General features: G+C 39.8%; 1 protein-coding gene across 1 annotated transcript; it reads right to left on the bottom strand.

Annotated features, from left to right (window-relative positions):
• Positions 1–521: 521 nt before the first annotated feature.
• On the bottom strand, positions 522–1,703 carry LOC117904742 (tropomyosin beta chain-like). The gene is made up of 2 exons (XM_034817499.1): positions 1,542–1,703; positions 522–1,106 (listed from the first exon to the last, which is right to left on the bottom strand). Exons 1-2 carry the CDS (start codon positions 1,701–1,703, stop codon positions 522–524), a joined length of 747 nt encoding a protein of 248 aa, XP_034673390.1.
• Between the last annotated feature and the right edge of the window lie 14,003 nt (positions 1,704–15,706).

The raw sequence follows: 15,706 nt of genomic DNA on the forward strand, positions 1-15,706 counted from the left end.
TCCTAACGAAAATAGGCATGCCCATAGCCTGGACAGCCGTCTATGGCCAGAAAGATGAAATTCAAGAACTTGAAAGACACTTGGATTAGGCAAACGAGGCAAGAGAAAGTACAACCATCCAGATGGCATCCTACCAACAAAGAGTTATTGCCTACTACAATCGGAAAGCCCAACCATGTGCCTTTAAGATTGGGACTCTAGTCCTCAGAAGGGTCTTTGAAAACACAACCAAAAAGGGAACCGGGAAACTCTAGGCAAATTGGGAAGGACCTTACATTGTATCTAAGGTCGGAGATTCAGGGGCTTACCACCTGAAAATGCTAGATGGAACACCCCTGCTCTGCCCCTAGAATGTATCTAACTTGAAGCAATATTACCAGTAAATTCGACTTAAAAAAGATTCAGTAGGAGACGCAAGTAAAAAGGAACAACTGTGCATTGATAGAATTTGTTCATTACAAGGACATGCCCAGGTATAGCAATAAAGAAACAAATGGGAAAAAGAAAGTGCAAGAGTACAATCACTGCCCGTCAAAGGGCCTAATAGCATCTGAATCCTTATCTTCCTGGGCGGGGCCGCTGATAGTTGCATCTTCCTCATCATAAAGGTAGTTGGGGATATCATGAGTAATGTCGTTCTTCCTCATACAGCACTGGTAACCAAAGAAGAACATCTCATCTACTTGCTTTTGATAATCCTCCTTTAGTTCCTCCTTCTCAGCAACAAACCCCGCCTGGAGCTCCTCAAGCTCCTTCTTCTGAATATTGGAAGCTGCCTGGAGCTCCTCTAAATCTTTCCTCAAATGATCTTTTTCCTGCTCCATGTCCTTGCACTTAGCTTCGGCGACCTCCTTTTCCTCTCCCATCCGGCGAGCCTTGGCCTTCGCCACCTCTCTTTCCTCCTCTGTCTCCTTCAACAGCCTTCCCCCGTCTGAGATGGCTTTCTGAGCGCCATCTAGATCACTCTGTGTTCGCTCAAGCTGGGCATGGAGGTCTTCATTGTTGTCCAACTGTTGGGTAAAAAATGCCCTCATAGACTCTGCAACCTCCAGTTGTTTGAAGAGTGAGCTTCGCTGCCGCATCAAGTTGCAGATAGCAGCCACCCCCTGAAACAACATTGAATCAGGTGTCAGAATTCGGACATCAAGTAAACTTGGGCAAAAATGGAGCAAACCTTACCACTTCTGTCGTCTCAACGACAGTGTACTGCTGCATCGGATGAATACACTAAAGTACAGACTTCGGAGTGTCGTGGGAGAGGTGAGGCACGACAGTTATGGGAAGGTCGCCATGCAAGTCAACAAAGTATCAACGAGTGAGCGGAAAGAGGGCATCTATGCTTGGTGTAGGGGGCTCAAGTGCAGTAAATCAAGGAACTTGCCTGAATAATGTTGCTATCTCCTCCCAGCTAGGAGAGCTGATCGGGGCACTTTGTCATTAAGGTCGTCACCCAGAGTATGACCTACGAGGGTCCTGTCTTCCGTCGGGTAAGCGTCCTTCTCAACAGAAGAACTCACAACCAGTTCCTACCTGGACCTAACAGTATTAGAAGGGGCCACCTGTGCCGTAAGAGCATCCAAGATCGACTCCTCATGAGAAACCTCTGGGCGCGTCCTCTTAACAGGCGAAGGTGCAGTCAAAAGTGCTTCATAAAGGCGTTTACCCTGCCTCTCCTTAAAACCAGCCCTCAGGTTTGGAGTCATCTCTTCTTCTTCTTCTTCTTCTTCTTCTTCTTTTTCTTCTTCTTCTTTTTCTTCTTCTTCTGGCTCAAGAATGATGTAAGGCACCACTAGCTCAACCTCCTAGTTTAGACAGGTCCCTAGGTAGGGCGAGCTGGTCAAGCCTTGATTGGTACCAATCTCGGAGAAAGACATAAGAGAAGAGGCAGATGAGAAAAGTCCAACGCCTTCCCGGCGGATCAAGAGATGGACTTCCCCTTAGTTTGAGGGTGAGCAATAGAGCTAGTGGCTGGGTGACTCCTGCTCGGAGCTTGTCTCAACGTCCCCTCCTAGCGTTTATTTCTTTCTTATCGATCCAATCTTGCCATTCCTTTGCGTCTGCTGCCCGCCCCTCTTCGTAAAAAGGCAGATCATTCAATGTGTGATGTTCGTCGGGCTCCAAAACTTTGGGCGCAAGACGAGGAAGAATGGGAAGAATGTAAAGTTGTGACTCCCGAACCACGACCAACAAGTTCCGATCAATTAGCAGGGTCTGATGATGCCGCTCACGAGAAAAAAATCACAAATAACTTGTTCAGACGGTCAAAAGAAGCCTTCTCCACCCACTCTACCAGTCGATCTCTCTTCTTCTTTACTGTAATACACCAAGTAATGTGCATCAGCAACAATCCCATAATTAAAACAGAGAGGATAAGAGAACTATGGTTTACTCTACCCAAAATCGGCAATGAACGACATGGTTCGAATTTTTTACCCGGATGCTCATATGAGCCAACCCAAGGGCCCGAAATAACAATGTGTCCCTTTATCGCACCCTTGGTAGAATCTGGAAGTCTGGTCACCAACTAAAGGAATGGAATATGAGCAGATAAGCTGAAAATCCCTTTCCTACTCATCTTAATAGTATAAACGAGTAGGACCTCTAGAAAAGAAAGGTCCAAGTAGAATAACATATCCAAAATGCTATAGCCCATTAGTACCCTAACTGCGTTCAGATGGAGGAAGGCTAGGGGAATCTTTGTAAAGTGAAGAAACTACTTAAAGAGTGAAGGAAGAGGAAAGCGGAGCCCGGCATTGAATTGCTCCTTACTAAAAATGGTGGCATTGAAGAGCTCCTTTTCGGTTGGCACAGGGCCACCATCCATCAAGCGAATAGAAACCCCATGCGGGATGCGGAAGCACTCCCTAAACTCCCATTCAGAAAGGAGTTCGATAGGCTCCTCCGAAGAAGTTCCGACATCACCTACTTTTGGTCGACCACCTTTATCTCCCTTACCAGCCACACTGGTGGAAGCCACACCCCCTCATGCTAACATGCTGAAGCAACGGGCTGAGTAAGACCTGCACCGCACAACGACCGGTTATCAAAAAGCAGTCACCCAACCCTTTTGCCAATAGAAAGCTCCTCAGATGCGCAACGGTCAGCCAACACAGGCCTAAAGCCCATACTTGGGCGGGGACCTTAACTCGGCCTGCAAGGCAAGCCCCAACCGAGGTTCTCCCCCTTAACCATACCCCACAGGGGTCTTAAACCTAATAGAAACCAAACCACAAAAGCCCTGGTTCTGATAGACCTTATCGAACTTGCCACCGACGGTTGTTCCCCTACCCACAAAAAGTACTAAAAAATCCTACATTCTACACGCCGCAACACCTATATTGTGTCCCAGAAAAGCCACAAACAATCCTAAAAAACAATTAAGCGCAGCATTGAAAGCAAAGAAACTAGCACGAGGGATTAATGGCTTACCTAAGACCAGGGAAGCACCACTGCCATAAATGAAAGTACACCCCAAAGTAGAACTGTAACAGTCAACGGGACCACTGGGAAGATGGACGGCCACCGGAGTTACAGTGAGGCAGAATGCAAGTGTCGTCGAAGAAGGTAAATGGTGGGGACGATGGGAAGACAGTGACTGGAATTGAAGGATGCAGAATGCAGAGGAGATAATGGCAGGAGAAAAGAAAACTTTAGGTGCAAGAAACGTCCAAATGAATCCCAAAAGGTCTAGGGTCCCCTATTTATAGAATACCAAAACCCTAGGGATCCCAAAAGACATGTCGTCAGGAAACACACCCCGAAGCGACACGCCGCCTAACAAAATGCCTCGGTGGAAGTAACCCCCCTTTAAACAATTGACACGTGTCTCACCCACACTGGGGAACTCTAAGGGACATTTTCAGCCCATCCACCTCTGCCTAGACACAAGTGCATGTGCTGAAGAGGGCATTGTGGGGCCTTCTCCCACGTGTCTTCCCACATGTACCTCCACACGTCTATCCACATGGCATCATCCTAACTGGACCACGTGTCACTCCTTTCATCACTGTTCAGACAACCTTCAAGGCATCCAGAAACATCCTATCCGGACCATTTGTGCCACCAAGTGGGCCACACTTCCCTGACAACCCCAAATCCTCTCGGGTGTGTAAGGATTTGGTTGTCTGACATTGGAATGATTGATGGGACCCTTCCCATCCTTAAGTCTATATCAACGGACTATCACGACTAGTCTCATACCTTCAACAAGTTGAAGGGACGACAAGTTGTATCATGATGTGTCGTTTGACATAGCCCCCAACCACCTTACAGTTGTGATGATTGCCTTTTCACTACTACGTAGTCATCATTACAAATGTCAGCTCAACACTATTATGTCCTCCCCCTTTGAGCACTATAAAAACCCTACTGAAACATACCAAAGGGGGGGCAACACTATGAGTTCTCTCACCTACTCTCTCTCTCTCTCTCTCTCTCTAAGGGTTTCTATTCATTCCAAAGTTTAACTTGGGCTTCGGAGGGTGTGTTCGGACAACCCGTCCGGACATCTTCGTGCAGGGAAGCAGAGAGCCCAGATTCCAGCATCTGAACAAGAGCTTTTGCTATCACTACCGAAGGGAGGAATCCATCATCAGTTGACCCGGTATTAACAAAGGGGCTACATTAGGACCACCCTGACGTGCTTTGTTGGCATTATTCGGGCAGTCGCACATTGTACGTTCAATATTATCACCAACTTGGATCCTTAAGGGCGGGGTGGCCCTCCACCATGACTGTTTTCATTTACAATTGGACCCAATTGGATTACGACTGCAAGCACCCGTCATTAGGCCAATTTCCCACAGTGAAATTGCATGACGGCTCAGGCTGGATTTTGTTTAAATCGGATTCCCAGGCAGAATGTGATCCCCAACGTCTATCACGGTGGATATCGGATGACCTTATCATCAAAGCTACTGCAACATTTGTTAACGCAAATTCCACGTCATGGTCAGCTCACTAAGCAAGGTGCCCCCAAAAAAAAAAGGGTTAATCATTTAAACACTTTGGTATATTCATTCAGTTGGTAATGTGTACATTTGGAATTTGCCTGCAATTGACTGCTTAGCTGGTGTTCGCTTGGTGCGTACGCAACCTCTTTTCTTATGCTTTCATAGCATCTCATGCAAATAAACCATCTACATCCAATTTTGATAGCAACAATACACTCGCTTCTTTTAGGGGGATAAAAAAGGAGGATAGCAGTTAGCACAAGTTCCAGAGTTGGGGTGGAGTACACGGGAAAACATGTATACCTCAATGACCTAATGACGGTGCACTCCTGCTTCGAATGAAAACTGAGCTGCATTTGCTCTACCTGTTCCTGTTATGCATAATGGTGTTTAGGGCCTCGACTCAAAGATCTCGAGTAACCATGTGAGCTCCATGTGGTGGGGGGGTCCATCAAATGCCTTTTATGGCACAATCAAAGGAAAGGACCCAATCAAATTCCAAGGACTTCAAAACATGTTGGGCTCTCACATGTGAAGCTGCCACCAGGCTAGGTTAAAGGAAAAAGTCCCTACTTCTTAACAATTGGTATGGGTTTTGCCAACACATTCTACGTTTACTTTAGAAGAGATGATTGGGCAGTTAAGGGAAGTGAAGAGTCGCTTTTTGTTAGTGCACCCCGCCTCAAGGCCTTTTCACGGAGGAATTTCTAAATTCATATGTAAGTGGGTGACCCCATATTGTTGTGTAGGCTGGATTCAATCGACCACAAAAGAAGGCCTTTTCCTTCTATTCCTTTACCCTTGTCCTCCTATCTCTCTGTCTGTCTCTCTCTCTCTCTCTCACACACACACACCTCATGCTCACATGCACATGGATTTGAAGATTTGGAAAAATAATTCTTACTTTGTCCATGTATTATAACATGTCAATGTCCTATAATTTAAAAATAATTAAAATAACTAAAACATTTCTAAATTGTACGTGTTCACTAGAATTTTATCAAACTCATTTTGAATGGGTATTTGATGATATTTTCTGTGAGTGAGCCCGTTGAGGGAACTCAGGGAAGAAGTGATGTGATGGTGAGTAAACAACTCCTTTCCCCTTTGCCCATGTCTCTGGGAGAGAAGTGTCCTTGAATAGTGGCTAGGCGCGATGCTTTATTGAAAAAAGAAGCAAAGCAGCATCATTAGCAGGACAGAAATGTGTGGTTAATGAAGGGCGACATCACGCCTGCCTTCAGCTTTCTTCCCCATGTGCTGTACCATTTGGGTGGTTGTCACTATTCTACCATAGAAGGGACCATCTTGTGGGTCACATGCTATCCTTGGGCCTTGAGGACAACAACGGCATTTACCAATCCTTAGTAATAAATAAGGGTACTGGCCTCTCAGTTCATCAGACTGTGAACCGGAGTTTAATTTGGACCTATCAGTACTCCAATTAATTAAACACGTAGTATTGGAAAATACTATTGCGTCCCTTAATATTGAAATTTTGAAAGGCCAAATGCAATTAATTAGCCAAAATAAACAAGACAAAGGATGATGATGCATTTGGCATATGTAATAATTTATGTTGGTGGAAAAGTGTTGGATCATGTGGGTGGGCGCCCGTGAACACCTGCACACGTTCTCCGCCTATATCATTAGTACTCCATGCCCCTCGGCTAATCATGGGGGACAAGGGAATTTAAGCTCTTTATTCATTTGATATGTTTGTCCAAAGTCCAAACAAAAGTTGCATCTACAGGACTCCAATTGCACTAGCCAATTTACCTTTCCCTGCAACTTCTTTTGGGGAGGGTCCGAGGGAGCATGTAGCCTGTAGCCACCAACCATTACAATAAAATCTAGATAGCCCATTTGGTCTCCAAGAAGAACCCTGAAAATTGGGTAAAGTTGCAACTATAGTACTGGCTGATCTCACCACTCGCACAAATTGTAACATGCATGCCACAAAGCAAGTTCCATATTTTTCTTAAAACAAGGGATTTGACTCAAAACTTTTCATGGGGTGTGTAATTGGTAATCGGTAATCGGTAATTGATTCATCCAAATCTTTTCATCATGTCACCAGTCTAATTGGAAAAGCCAGAATCTTCCAAAACTTTAATATAAACTTTATTCAAAAACACAGAAATCTTCTTAATTTGCTTTCGCTTCCAAAGTTGCTTAAAAGAAAACCAACATCAGAGGCCAGAGAATCCTTATTGGGCAATCAATCATGTCAATCTTCAAGTGCCTGGCCCTCAACTTGAAAACTTTTGAAACCGCTCTCCACTCTCCACAAAATCCAAAGACGAGAGGTGGTTGGACGTGGAAGTTGCATTGTTTGAATTTTCAATTCTAGTCTTTCTACTTTCTAGAGTAAAGCATCGCCTAGGTTAACTACCTATGGCAGTTAAAATCTTCAAAAAGGACACAGCAAATCTATCAACAAAGATTCTAACTTTCTCTTTTTTCTAGGCCACTCACTCTCTCCCATTCATGTGCAGGCCAGTCAAGAGTTACAAGGCTATATATGACTTGAGAATTGAGATTTTTTTGCCGATTTCCGTGCAAAAATTTTGAATTTTGTTCTCCAAATGGTCAACCATAGTCTATTTCTAGGGCTTGACCAAGGCATCAGCCCCATAAACAAGTGGGGTTTTCGCACTTATGTGCCTTAATTAGCTATTACTCTCCGATGTGAGCCGGGGAGTTAGACAGGAAAGCATGGTGTGGTTCAGTAGTCAACCACACTCATGATTTACGTCTTTGACTCGCAGTTGCACACAACCCGACACAACTCTGCTTCCTCGATAACAGTTAACATAAAGCAAGCGGCTCAACTGGTACGGCTCAACTGCTTCCTCGATAACACTTATTATATTTTATTTTTTCAAATTACAGATATGTCCTTCGTCCCTCTTCCTTCTCTCTCATAATTTGTATTCACAACTTTTTCTTTTTTTCTTTTTTTTTTTTAATAACATTTCAAGGGCAAAGATGACACTGTCTGAAATAGATTTTTTTTTTTATATATCATATCATAAATTTTTATATGCCATGCACATCAATATAAGATGGTTGATAATTTAAGATATTTTTTCCTTTGAATCTTAAGAAAGAGCTTTGTTTTTCCCACTATACTCATAATTTTGGAATTTAAATACTTTATTTTATAAAAATGATAAATAAATAAAAATTAAAAGTTGCAAAATTTTAAAATTCATATCATAGTTTAATACTTTAATTTTTATTAAATTTAATGCTAAGCCGTTAAAAATTATTTTATCCAATGCACGTAAAAAGTGACGTATTTGTTTTCCTTTAAATACATTTCTTATTTTTTATTTTTAAAACTAAAAACTTTTATATAAAAATAAAAATCATTGATTTATTTTATATTTTTAAAAATCACTCTTCGACATTTTAAAATTTAAGATAGTATCTTAATTTTTTTAAGGGTTTTTAAAACCATTACTTTTTCTTTTCTAAAAATTCTTCTATTTTATATAAAAATTGCTAATATTTTCTAATACCTTTTTGCTTTTAAAAAAATAATAATAATAACTATATGCTTATCTTATATCTTTAAAAATGGCTTTTAAAATTTTTAAATTTGAGGTAATAAAAATTTTTTACTCCTTAATTTTTTAAAATCATTACCTTTTCGAGGAAAGTCTTGTTGGTCTTTATTTTAAAAATTGAAAGCCAAAAATATATAAATGTGTAATTAGTTTTTTATTTTTTAATAATTAGTTCCCATAAAACTTATACAAAGTATTATTAAATTTGAAAAAGAGTTCTTGGAGTTATATTTTAAGTCAAATTTGACAAAAATTCAATATTTGGTCTTATATAAGAGTTACAATTCGTGTTGGTGAGTCATATTCATGTTGTGTCAAAACTTAAGCATTCTCCTATTTAATAATAAGAATGAAATAAATTTTATATATATGATTAATGTCTCAATTAGAAACGTTTATGACTCAAATCACTTATTTATTTAAAAATAAATTTTAAACAAATTAAATAGTTTAATGTTATAATCAAGTTAATTAATACAATTATTAAATAAGTTAATTCGACTTCAATTTGTGTTATATAAATTATTCACAAATTACATATTTGTTAAATAATTTATTTATATTGATAATCCAAACAAAATTATACTTAACTTCAAACTCACAAAAAACATATTATGTTAAAGCCATCGTATCAGATTTTGTCATTATGAAATTAGGTTATTTGGCACACCTCTGAAATGGAATTCGGGTGGAGCACGCTAGAGTGGATGTAACCATAAACCAATATTATTAAAAAAATAAAGTTTGGATCTTTTAGGAATCTAACTTTCATATTTCACAAAACATAAAATTGTTGTCTTCTCTTGCACATGAATAGTACTCTTTTAAACTTTAACATGTCACGAGGGCTTTACCTTTTTCTTTTAAGCTTTAAGATAACTTGTCATGAAAATCTCTCTCTCTCTCTCTCTCTCTCTCTTGTCGCTTTCTCCACTCCTCCTTTCACACTTTTTCTTTCTTTGATTTCAAATTTTTCACTTTTTTTTATTGATTTTAATCATTTTTTAGATATATTAAATACAAAATTTTAATATATAGTAAATAATTAGTGAGAACAAATTAAATGTGAACATAAATATAAATAATGAACAAAAAATGAAAATATTATCCTCTATCTAAAAAAAATGATGTTTCTAACCATCTCTTGTATAATGTAAAAATTAGGACAAACTAATTAAGCTCTACATAATTCAACATTTTTATTTTTTTAATCAAAATTATACTAGTAGTTTCAGGTTTTTGCTTAAAACTAGAGTCACTGAATATGGTTCTAGCTCCATCTTAGTTTTAGATTTTTGCTTAGTTAAAATTTTTAATTTTTTGATAATATAAAATAAAATAGAAAATATATTTTTCCATAAACAAAATTATGTTGAATATTTTATATTATTTTTCTCTTAATTTAAAAGTATTTTTACATTTTTTTTTTTACTTTTAAATGATAAAGATAAAAGATTTAGTAATACAATTTTGTTTCACCAATACTTGAAAAAAAAAATTATATTTCATCAAATAATTGATTGAGTTATTGTTAAGAAAAATGGTCAGCCATTAAGATTTAATGCTTATAATACGAAAACCATTATAAAATAATGAAATTAATTTTTTTTTAAAAATACAACAAATATGCACTTCTAATTTGTAGATAAGTTTTTTTTTAACTAGCTTCCTCTCCAAACTTTTTTTTATTAATTTAATATTTTTAAAAAAATTATATATATATTTGTGGACCCCGCATTTTCGGCTCATGCGTTTCCCACTCAATGGTGAGCTCGATTTTTTTTATTTGAAAATGATCTTTATTTATTAAAAAGAAATGACTTAGAATCGCCACTTATTTTTGTTTTATTTTTAAAAGGGTAAACAAAATAAGAAAGAAAAACCTTAAGTGTGACTCCTTATTTGGAAAAGGTGATCTACGAAAAATCGGATCGGGTTTGGGGGTCAGGTTACTTATCGAGAAGGTACGGTAAAGACCGTGGCACCCCTCTAAGTCCCTAAAGTCGGATCTCTACTAATAAAATGAAGCTGACATGGCAACCAATGAGAAAGTCAATGAATACTCAAATCGATCATGCACGTATGAGAATTAGAAACAAGCATAAGGAGTGACCATGATGCGAGAAAATACGTACCTGGGTGGCGAACCAATATGCGCTATCAAGAGGAGGGTTAGTGTACAATTAAGAAATAATTTCGAGCATGTCATAGAGCAGGATAAATCAATCATGGATCATAATCAAATCAAATCAATCAGTCAATCAATCAATAAGTCACATATGTGGGGCCCCCACCAAAGCCCGTTTATTTTTTAGCGAATTAATTTCATAAATTCTATAATTAAGAATTACGAAAATAAATTCACAATTATTTTAAAACATTTTTTAAAAATCAAAGAAAATTTGAAGGTGGCTTGCCGGAAGGAAAATGGCGGCAAAATTTTATTAAAATTGTATTTTGAAGCCTAAAAAAAACTAAGGATGAAGATTTGAAAAGTTAAAATTATTTGAAAATCTAGAAATTGGAAAACTATTTGAAAACTGGGATTTGAAGGATTATTTTAAAAAAACAAAGATGAAACAAAGGCAGAAAGACATGTGGCCTAAAAGTGGCCATGCAAACCATGCAGAGTGGGGTCCTCTTCTCATCATTGTATAAAAGCATCTCTGCTTAGAGTAGAAAAAAACCATTTAAGCTTGTCTTTGCTCATGCTCTCCAGTTCGAATCCACGCTGAATTCCCTCAGAATCAGCGCATGGTTTCAAAGGTTTTCTACCTTTTCTCTCCTCCTCTCCAGCTACCTCAGAAAATCAGTCTCCCCTTCTCTAGCTCTGCCAGAATCCCTGCACCCAAATCCCCTCCAGCTGCCAGACCTTCTCTAGCTAATCTCCTCTAAGCTTCCCTCTAAAGCTCTCTGCTCCTTTCTGGAAAACTCTAACCCTCTGGTTCTTTCTCTCTCAAGTCTCGCTCTCTCTCAAGTTCCTCTAAACGGCAGCCAATAGCACCACTACTTCTCACAGTTTGCTGCTCCCTGTTCTCTCCTCCGGTAGTCTCTCCTCTAAGCTAGAAACTCACCCTCAAACTCTCACCCTTTTCTCCTCTGATTCCTCTATTTTTCTCTCTCCAGTGTCCCTGAGTAACCAGCCTGCCCTGAATCAAGCAAAGGATCCCCTCCAAAATATCTCTAGGCAGCACCGCAAAAGGCACCACCTCTCTCACCTGCAGCTGGCTTGCTACAGGTAACAGAATACGCTCCTCTCTGATTCTCTTTGACAGGTGTCCAACTCCTATTCATTCTTCAATTCCACTACTTTGATTCCCAGCAGCCATCCACAAGTCAACAAGTGGCTCATTGACAGGCCTCCACCTGGTAAAAATGAGTTGTTGGGATATGACAAAAACCGAGCCCCATATGGGGGTCTACAATATAATATTAGGATAAGTTGTCACACACACAATTCCAAGTCTCAAGTTTTTGCGTATGTGTGGTGCCTAAACACACTCTAGGCCATCCTTTCTCTAATCCATAAGGTATACACAAAGGTTACAAGGCTCTCCCCAACTCATATTTTATTGATCACACAACAAAATACAAGAGGTTCTTTAGTAAGGACTCCCATAATAAGCACCAAGTAGTTCACTTACTTTCTAAAGGCATGCAGACTCTCTTTTACACAGGTTACACTAAGTAATCTAATCCTACTAGGGAAATAGTGTTTGAGTCCAAGTCCAACTCTGACTCAAGCTCAACATAAGCCACATTGAGTAAGACTCCGGGTCCTACCTAATCTCAAATTCTCGTGCCATAGGTCTTTGTCTCCTTGTGCATGAAAACTTAGTTTCCCATCCCAACTAAGAGTCTTAGAATGTTAGGAGTCCAACTCATATAAATACAATGCATCAGCTTAGTATGCTTCTTGCTACAGAAGACCACACCTTGTTTAGGCTCATCTCAATGCCAAGACGTGTCTTACATGATCTGACTCAAGTCTGCCCATGCTTGCCTTGAGTCAGCCTCACTCAAGTTGTGCCACAAATCCCTCTACTCAGATCTACCTGCACAAGACTCACGTGTTGCTACATCGATGCATGCTGGGCTCACACATCAAGGCCCTTGCTACTAAGGTTGTGCTCATATCTATTGCAACATAGCTCTTTTGTTTGAGGCATCCTATCCAAGTTCCCACAGTCTCCGTGCCACATAGAGGCACTGAGCCTATGCATGTGCACAGGTCTTTGCATGCTACCATGTCAGCATGCTCAAGTGTTGCTACTACTTATGTGTGCCAACAGCTTGCACACCATTCCGAGGCATCCATCCCACATATTGCACATTGCATTGCTCACAGGATTCTCTTAGGACCAAGGTGTTGCTCACATGAGACCACAATGTCGACATGCTCAGTTTGAGGGGTTGACAAACCAACCCCCCCCCCCCCCCCCCCTCCCCTCCCACACACACACACACACTTTACCCTTTTAATGCCCTCATTGACTTGGCTTGTAGGTACTCATGTACTTTATCTTCAAATTGCCACAGAGTGACACATTTCTCCTAGCTTGCTTCATTCTCAAGTGTTCCCTTCCAGTGAATTAAAAACTCGGTCCACTTAGTCTTCCAATTTTCCATCTTCCTATCCTTTAGGATGCTTGCTATGTCCTCACTAAACTATTTTTAGATGTTAAGAAGTGGTCTCTTTACTTGCACTCTGTCTGAATCAGGATACTCATGATAAGGTTTTAGGAAGCTTACATGGAATGAGGCATGAAGCTTTAATCTCTCCAAAAGCTTCAATTTGTAAGCGACAACATTAATCTCCTTCATAATCTCAAATGGACCATCATATTTTGAAATCAAGCCCTTCTGATATTGCCTATTTTTTATTTTCTTCCAAATTTGGGGAGTGAGCTTGAGCATCACTCTATCTCCCACTTGGTACTCTAGTGGTCTCTTCCTTTTATCAGTATACTTTTCATTCATCGGTTTGTCTTCTCTAAGCTCTCTCAGGCTTCATCAAGTAATTCCAACCTGGTCTTAGCAAACTATTATGTTGTAGGACTCACACTTCGTCCTGGTTGAGAAGTAGCTAGTACATCCATAGGCATACGTGGTTGGAACCTAATTACTACTTCAAATGGGCTTTTCCCAGTTGTAGAACTTTGATGTAGGTTGTAAGACAGTTGGGTTGCATCCATGAGCTTGAGCTAATTCTGCTATGTAGCTTATACATAATGCCTTAGGTATTCTTTCAGCAAAGCATTCACCCTCTTAATCTGCCCATCCGTTGAGGGGTGATTGGCGATGGAGAACCTGTATTATGTTCCCATCATCTTGAATAGCTCCACCCAAAACCTATCTGGGAATCGTGAGGTCTCTGTCACTCACAATATCCTTGGGTATCCCAAAGTGTATCACCACATTATTGAAGAAGAGTCTTGCAACTTCCTCAACAGGGCATTCATGTGGTGCTAGGATGAATACTACATACTTTAAGAACCTATCAACCACCACGAGGACAGATTGATACCCCTGCACCTTAGGGAATCTAATTATAAAATCCATTGAAAGACACTACCATGGTCCTTCAGGGATGGGTAGAGGATGTAGTAAGCTTACTTCTTTCTTCCACTCTATCTTATCCATATGACATATCAAACATGATTTCACATAAGCCTGCATGTCATCCTTCATCTTAAGCCAATGAAAGGATCGTGAAATCAAAGTAAATGTCCTCTCTTCTCTAGGGTGACCAACCCATTTTATATCGTGCATTTCCTTTAGCAACTCCAGTCTTAATTTGTTGGAAGGAACATACAGCTTCTTACCCACATAATATAGTAGTCTATCTTCTAACTAGTAGCGTCTAGTGGTGCCTTCCTTTACTTACTCCACTAGTTTGTTGCATGTAGAATTTTGTGGAGCTTCCTACTTCATCCTAGTAGTGAAATTTGCCATAACTCTAGATAAGGATCCTACAAACTCCGTTACCTCTTTTCGACTCAAGGCATCTACAATTTGGTTGTGCCTACCCGCTCTATGTACCCACACAAAGTTGAAGTTTGCCAAGAACTCTTACCTTTGAGCTTGCTTAGCAGTCAATTTCTTCTGAGTCATACAGAATGTGTTAACCACATTGTTTGTCACTACCATGAGATTGGTACCCATTAGGTAATGCTTCCAAGTCTCAAGGTAGTGGATGTCCACGATCATCTATTTCTCATGCATGGAGTATATTTGCTCCATTACATCTAATTTTTAGCTCTCAAATGCCATAAGGTGCCCTTTCTATACCAACACACCTCTTAAAGCCTTGTTTAAGATGTCAATCTGCACCTCAAAAGGAAGCTCAAGCTTTGATAGTCTTTGCACTAGCTTTAAGGTTATTGCATCTTTAAGCCTTTGGAAGGCAATTTGACACTCCAATTGCCATCTCCATTCCCTCTCATTCTTTAGCAAGTCAATGAAAGGGATGGCTATCTTGGACTAGCCCTCAATAAACCGTCTGTAGTAGTTAGCTGACCTGAGGAAAAAATATAGTTTTGTTGCCTTTATGAGGACAATCCAATCCTAGATCGCGGCCACCTTAGATCCATCCATTTGTACCTGCTTCTTAGACACCAAGTGCCCTAAAAACTTGATCTCAATTTGTGTGAATTCGCACTTCTCATTTTTCACATACAACTGATTCTCCCTTAATCTCTACAATACCTTCTCGAGGTAGACTAGGTGATCCTATAGAGTCTGGTTATAGATCATTATATCATCCAAGTATATCGCCATGAATGAGTCTAAGAAATCGAATAAGACATCATTCATGAGGTTACAAAACATGGCAGAAGCGTTAGTTAACCCGAAGGCATAACTAAGAACTCATAGCTCCCATATCGAGTCACATAAGTAGTCTTAGACTCATCTCCCTTAGCAATGTGAACCCACCAATATCCCGATTGCAGATCTAGCTTTATGAAGTATTCAACCTTAGTCAGCCTATCAAACAAGTTTACAACCAATGGTATTGGATACTTGTTCTTGATAGTTACTTTATTTAGTGCATGATAGTCAACACACATTTGCAGCAACACTCCTGCTTCTTCTGGAAGAGCATCGATGCCCCATATAGTGCCCTTAATGGTTGGATTAACCCTGCATCCAACAACCCAATTAAAATTTTCCTCAATT

The sequence above is a fragment of the Vitis riparia genome, chromosome 17 (genome assembly GCF_004353265.1).
Source record: "Vitis riparia cultivar Riparia Gloire de Montpellier isolate 1030 chromosome 17, EGFV_Vit.rip_1.0, whole genome shotgun sequence".
Lineage (NCBI taxonomy): Eukaryota > Viridiplantae > Streptophyta > Magnoliopsida > Vitales > Vitaceae > Vitis > Vitis riparia.